Here is a 7,593-nt window from a genome sequence, read left to right as displayed (position 1 = left end):
TTTAACATGATAAATAAATAAAAATATTTTTATATTATTGTACTCAAACATAATTAATAAATAAAAGATATTTTTATATGAGATATCTAAAGTCTAAACATAAAATTATTATTATATTTTTTTAAAAGGTCTTTTAAAAAGTAATCACTTAAAATTTATTTTTTAAAGTTTAACCAAACAAACTCTTGATCTTTGTATATTTCTATAAAACAATTTCAGTTGATAACCTTGACCTGTATCTTGCTAAACCTTTTTTTATTTTTCCTTTAGTCCAACAAATTATTGCATTGATTAGCTAACTTTAACGAATGATAGACACCAAATAAAAACTTAAACCAATGATATAGGAGCCATCAGCCATCGGACTTTCTCCAAATAGAAGTGATGATTGGGCATGTCAATATATAATCAATTGTAATTATTTTTTAAGAAAAAATCAATTGTAATTACATTAGAAGAAAGGAACTATGCAAAATGCAGAAAATTGATTGTGGATCGAGCATGTGAATTTAGGCACTAGTTTTAAGCAGGAAGGATACTGTGCCAAGGAGAATTTAAAACAATGTAAAGACTTCACAAAAATATGCTTTGTCGATAACTAAAGTCAGCATTTGATAAAGTTCTGTTTTTCCAAAAGTAATTTTTAGGTTTTAATTTTGGTGAAAATTCAGGTATAGTCAACTTCACGTGAAATTAATAATTGAGAGCCGTTTGATGAAAATTTAGTCAAATTATTTAACGATTCTCAGCTATTAACTTTATGTGAAGTTGACTGTATTTAAGTTTTCACTTTTAATTTTTTAAGATAGTTTTTAAAAAGTTACAGTACTATGTATGTTTGATAAATCAAAATAAAAGTATTAATTTAGGTTGGTCGGATTCTTAATTTAGGTTGGTCAGATTCTTAATTGACTTAATTCACTAATACAATTAAATAAGTGTTATAAATTTGAATTTTGTCTTGGTTGAGTATACACTATAAGAAAACAGCTCTATTGTCACGTTTTTAAAGCGTGGCAAAAAGTTGAAAAAAAGTGGCGATAGCTTTTCACCACGTTTTTGAAAGGGTCACATCTGTAAGAGTGCCGGTTACTCTATCGCCATGCTTTTGGTGATCTATCGCTACGCTTTCTTTTTTGTCACGCTTTTTACAGATTATTTAAGCGTGGCCGTATGTGAGAGATATGGCCACGCTTTATATATCACCATGCTTTTAAAGCGTACCAATAGAAAGATATGGCCACGCTTTCAAAGCGTGGCGATAGCGAGGGATATAGCCAGGTTTTTAAAGCATGGCGATAGCGAGGGATACGGCCACGCTTTTAAAGCGTGGCAATAGCCTTATCAATTTTTTTTTTTAAAAAAATCTTTTTTCTAATTTTACCTTTATCATTGCACAATATAAATTTTCAGTTCTTTTTTATTACCAAACCTATAAATGTAGCATGCAATTTTTATTACAAGATAAATCAAACAGTAATTAGTAACATATAGTTTTTACTATAATTGTTTTATACATTAAAAAACTAATACTCAAATACAATATAAATCTCGAGTTCAAAACTTTGATTTCTCAACAAGTAAGCCCATTATTTTTCAATATTTCAGCGACGGTTACCATTAACACAACTGTCTTCAGCAATAGGATATAGGAGAAAGGGTTAAATTCCAAAACTAAAAACCGAAAAAAAAAAATACAGAAACAATACAATTTAACCTTAAGTCCTTCGGTGTTCCTTCTTCTTCTAGATCTCTCAAACTTCCTTCTCTTGTATCGTACATAAGGCTTGGTATGACTATGAAAAACACCAGGAGCATGTTTCACAACTTCTCTGGAATTCTTTAGACTTCTAAAATGGACCTACATTCATACAATAATATATAAACCAAATTAACCATCTGAAAACTCTCACGTTATTAACATTTCCAAACTCATCCTATCATAATGCATAGTACCATTATAATTCACAACGAATATATACTTGGTTTCATGTGATTCATTCAATCAAACGGTATAAATATTGTTTCAAATTATAGTAGTATTTTTTTAATATATAGCTAACATATATTTTTTTATTTTATTAATTAAAAAATAGTCTATGTGCATAGTTATTTATAAGGTGAATGTTACCATACTCTTTCTAAAATAATATATAAGTTATCCTCTTTGATGTGTCATATTTTAATTCGATATTTATTTTTAATACATTTGTTATATATTTATTAAAATATTAATTTAAAATTTTTCTTATATTAACTAAATTCTAAACTAAAATATTGATGTGACAAATTAAAAATAGAAACACAAATTAGTGTCACCGTAAAAATTTTCAATTTAAAAAGTTTATCGTATCAAGTAGATCTTTCAATTTAAAAATTTATTTTATACAATTTGGTTTCAAATTATATGAAAAAAAAGAAAGAAATTAAAACACTTTATATCTTATTTTTTAAAAATTAATGTAGCTAGTTTGCAATTATTTTTTATGAAGGTCTGGATTTTTATTTAATTTTAGTTAAAAATCAGAGATTTTGTGTAAAAAATAAAAGTGTAATATATAACATTATTTTTCAAATATTTTGTTAAATTTTCAACAAATTTTAATGACCCGAAATTAATTTCTTAATTTTTATTTTATTAGATAAATTAGTCATTCAATGAATTCTACTAAAAATTTAAAATAAATAAATACCCATTAGAATATGACACATTAAAAAAGGTAACTTACATGTTATTTTTAGAGAAGGTAGGATATATAGCATTTACTATCCTTGCTTCCGTTGAAAGAGCATCAAGATTTAAGTTATGAATCCTCAAAATTCTGCACATAAATTAACCAATCGAAATCCAACCTACTATGATCTCCTTAAACTCATGGTTTGTTTAATTTGAGTACTGAACAGTGAACACCAATTTACATCTGCTACTATCATTACCTTTTCCCTTGCATAGTTGCATGTCAAAATGAAGTTACAAGCTCAAAGGAACTTAAGTGCTCATAATGCAAATAAAATAATGCAAGTTAAGTAGTGGGTAATGTGTGCTTTACAAAATTTAATTTACTACCAAAGCATTAAGACCTGAACTAATGCTTTATAGATAGATACATATGGAGTGGTTAGGGTGTCCCTTTTGGTAAACCGGTACATGGTGTCATTTTTTTATTAGAAAAGAACTCAAAACCTGACCCTACCTTTCTTGCTTGCTTCAAACTCATCTAATTCCAGGCAGAGACAAAAGAGACAAGCAAGGCCATCATAAAGAGGCTGATCACAAAATTAGGTGGAAAGTTCCATGAAAAGAACAAAAATTACCTAGTATGAACATTGAACAAAGTGGTCACAACACCAAGAATGTAATTTAGTACTGCCTTTTGATGAAAGTCACTTTCGAGTTTTGATATGCATAGATTAAATAATTCCTTATATTGGTTAAATATTGGACAAATGCTAGAAAACTAGACTTTTTTTTATTTGATACATAATAGTTTTGTCATTTTGATCCGCATAATTTTTTTTATATGAGTTTAATTTTAATATACTATTTAAAGAGTTTTACATGATTATTTAATTAGATTCATGTGTTTATATAACTTTTAAGTAATAAGTATAAAAAATAATTGCGTAATCACATTATTTCCTACTAACATAGAAATAAGATAATTTTATTTAAGTTGTATATAAAATATTTGGTAGAAATTTAAGTACAGTCAACTTCACGTGAAGTTGATAATTGAGAGCCGTTAGATGTTAATCGAATCATTCAAATCATTTAACGGCTCTTACTTATCACTTCAACTTCACCTGAGTTTTCATTAAAATATGTTAAGAAAAGTGCTTCAGCATCAATCAGAAAAATATAACTAAAATCTGGCAAGAAAATAAGAAGTATTAGGATCCACTTTTTATTATTCAAAGCTAAGACACAACCAATGTCACATTATTCGGACAACGAAATTCTGATTGTCTAGTGATTTTCCTTTTCTATCTTAACACTGACAGTATGATATTTAAAATCATATAGCAATTACATTTAAATTAGACAAAAACTTCAACTATATATTTTTGACATAAAGACAAAAAACACCGTATCCATTTATTTGATCCTTAATCCTTATGGTTATGCAATTCAAATAACTTGGTGTCACGCCTTATTTGTTCCAATACTCAAAGAAATGAAAAAACTTAACAACGGTTGACATGTTATGTTCACTCTTTAACATATCCCTAATGTATGTTCTCTCTATGGTCCATGGCGGTTGCTTCAAGATATGGAAACTTCAACAGCAATCACAAATGTGTGCAGGTTTTGTAACAACCATTAGGTGAGACATCACTGCAACACCAACAGTGAATTCCATTCCCTCTACAATACTACTACTATACATCCAATACCATTAGCATTTTCCATAATTTGGTTACTTAGTTGAAGCTATATTCCAAGTTCTAACATTGGTGAAAGTTTGCTTAGTTAATTAGTTAATTGATAACATATCACATAGTCAATGAGGCTTGTCATCTTAGTTCTTTGTGTAATTGTGTTGTTCTCCTATGCAGGTTAGAATTAGATATCATACCATGCAATGTTTATCTTTTTTATTTTGTTTTGGTTTCACACATACAAACATTATATTTAGCTCATTTGCCATTTTTTTTAATTTATCATAGGTGCCTATGATCCTTTGGATCCAAATGGGAATGTAACAATCAAATGGGATATAGTGTCTTGGACTCCAGATGGCTATGTTGTAAGTACAAATTTCATTTCTAATTCTTTTCATGTTTTCTTATTAGCCATATAAAATTTCAAAATAAACAAGTACAATCTTATTAGTTGTCTTCGTGTAAAGACAAATGGGCGAAAACTGTTACATGATTTGACATATTTGACTAAACTGTCTATGCTAACTGCATCTTTTCCGACCATCAGGCGGACGTAACGTTGTACAACTTCCAAATGTTCCGGCACATAATGAACCCTGGATGGACCCTGGGATGGACATGGGCAAAGAAAGAAGTGATATGGTCTATGATAGGAGCTCAAACAACAGAGCAAGGTGACTGCTCAAAGTTCAAAGGGAACATACCTCACTGCTGCAAGAAAATCCCAACAGTTGTGGACTTGCTTCCTGGTGTCCCTTACAACCAGCAATTCACAAATTGCTGTAAGGGTGGAGTTGTTGCTGCGTGGGGCCAAGACCCTTCACAGGCTATCTCTTCATTCCAAATAAGTGTTGGCCAAGCCGGTACCTCCAACAAGACGGTTAAACTCCCCAAGAACTTCACTCTCTTGGCTCCCGGACCGGGATACACTTGCGGCCGGGCCAAGGTTGTTCCTTCCACCACTTTCCTTACTCCGGACAAGCGCCGCAAGACTCAAGCCCTGAGTAAGTTTTCAAACTTTGTTTTTATTTTTAGTGTTTTCTGTTTTTCTGTTTTCTTATTTATTTTTCTTTTGCAAAATTATGAGAAAAAAAATAGAAAATGAAAATACAAATCAAACACACCTTTTAAGATTTTGAATTTGTTTCACTTTTTATGAAAATTTAGGCTGCGTTTGTTTATCGATATAGGACACAGAGACACAATATCGTGTTTGATAAAAGAGACATAAACAGAGATCATGTGTACAGAGACACTAAATTAGTGTATTTTGTGTCCATCCTTATAGGAAAGACACGGAGACACAACTTATTTTTCATTTTTTATTTCATTATTCTTGTTAATTTTTTATAACTATATATTTTTGAATGGAAAAAAATGAGATAAATTAAATTTTCATAATTTGTTCTAGTTTATCACCAAACAGATACAAAAATATAAATTTTGTGTCTCTGTCCTTTATGTCCTGTTCTCAGTGTCTTGTCTTGTCCTGTTCTCAGAAACAAACGCAGCCTTACCTACCAAGAATACTGATGTTTCATTTGTTGTCTCTTATGCAGTGACATGGAATGTTACCTGCACATACTCACAATTTCTAGCAAGAAAGAACCCTGCTTGTTGTTTATCTTTGTCATCTTTCTACAATGAAACTATTACCCCTTGTCCCTCTTGTGCATGTGGCTGCCAGAACAAAAGGAATTGTGTCAAGTAAGTCACTATTGCAAAACAGTTTATGCCATTAACATATTTATGTGATTATATAACGGTTGCTATGGTGCATGCAGGAGTGACTCTAAAATTCTGAGCATGGTTGGTGTTCACACTCCAAAGAAAGACAATGAACCATTGATGCAGTGCACTCATCATATGTGTCCAATAAGGGTGCATTGGCATGTGAAGCAAAACTATAAGGACTATTGGCGAGTCAAGATTGCCATAACAAATTTCAATTACAGGATGAACTATTCCCTCTGGACTCTTGCAATTCAGCATCCAAATCTCAACAATGTTACACAAGTTTTCAGCTTTGATTACAAGCCTATACTTCCCTATGCTTCCATAAGTGAGTAGTCTCAGCTAATAAATTCTTTTTTTATTGTTTCACAATTTGATTATCTATGTATGAATCACTAATCTACTCATATATATCCTCATAATATGCTTTTACTTTACATTCATAGTACATTAATATTTTTATATCTCTAAAATTCCTTGGCAGTGAATATATGATATGTTCCAAGTTTTGTTATTCAAAAAATTTAAGATAAATTTATCTGTGTCAATTATTTCTATTTTTTAGTAAATCTTTTTTATGTAATTATAACATTTTATTTAATATACAGTTGTACAGCCGTTTCCTAATCTTTTAAAAATTATTCCTACAAAAAATATTTTAAAGGTTATTGTATTAGTGTATTGTATATATTATTTTTTTATCCAATGTCACATCTTAAATGATGCAATATAATTGATAGCTACTAAATTTGTATTATTTGAAAAATGGACAACCAATTTGAATTGTTCAAATAACATTTCTCAGACTAATAATTTTGAGAATGGTTATTCACATGGGTTCTCATTTTTTGTATGTAGATGACACTGGCATGTTCTTCGGCATGAAATACTTCAATGATCTATTAATGGAAGCTGGACCAACTGGGAATGTTCAATCAGAAGTGCTTCTTCAGAAGGACAAGGACACATTCACATTCAAGCAAGGTTGGGCATTTCCAAGAAAAGTCTACTTTAATGGTGATGAATGCATGCTTCCACCACCAGATTCCTATCCATTCCTCCCTAATTCTTCCCCTCAAACACCAAGTGCCTTCCCAGCACTCATTTTATCATTGATATTCTTCCTAGTTTTATGATGAATTGGTGGGGTTCATATATAGTTTTGTTTTATGAAAAGTTTTGAGACCATGTACACTTAAAAGTAACTTGATAAACGTTATGTATGAAACTTAATGTTCAAGTCATTCTTTGAAAACACCAAGCCAGATTCATGGAGGTGTTTCTTGATGAGCACCAAAGGGATGCTAAATATAATAATCCAACAATGATTTTTGTCTGAATCATGAATTCATGATGCTGCTATTATAATGTCTTAATCAATAATTCATCTCCTTTTTTATTGTTTACCAGAAAATATTAATAGTCCTAGAACAAAAATAAAATGAAACACTAAATGCAGCAGCATAACATATCCTA

At 30.2% G+C, this 7,593-nt stretch overlaps 1 protein-coding gene across 1 annotated transcript; it reads left to right on the top strand.

Moving 5' to 3' along the window:
- The first annotated feature begins 4,413 nt into the window (after positions 1-4,413).
- LOC107471342 (COBRA-like protein 4) lies at positions 4,414-7,464 on the top strand. Its single transcript, XM_016090786.3, has 6 exons — positions 4,414-4,557; positions 4,669-4,748; positions 4,931-5,387; positions 5,943-6,090; positions 6,168-6,445; positions 6,976-7,464. The coding sequence occupies exons 1-6, from the start codon at positions 4,506-4,508 to the stop codon at positions 7,251-7,253; spliced, it is 1,293 nt and encodes a 430-aa protein (XP_015946272.1). The 5' UTR covers positions 4,414-4,505; the 3' UTR covers positions 7,254-7,464.
- Positions 7,465-7,593: the final 129 nt, after the last annotated feature.

This window comes from Arachis duranensis, chromosome 10 (assembly GCF_000817695.3).
Source record: "Arachis duranensis cultivar V14167 chromosome 10, aradu.V14167.gnm2.J7QH, whole genome shotgun sequence".
Classification (NCBI taxonomy): Eukaryota; Viridiplantae; Streptophyta; class Magnoliopsida; order Fabales; family Fabaceae; genus Arachis; species Arachis duranensis.
Note: the sequence above shows the minus strand (reverse complement) of the source record. Positions and strands in the feature narration are given on the sequence as shown.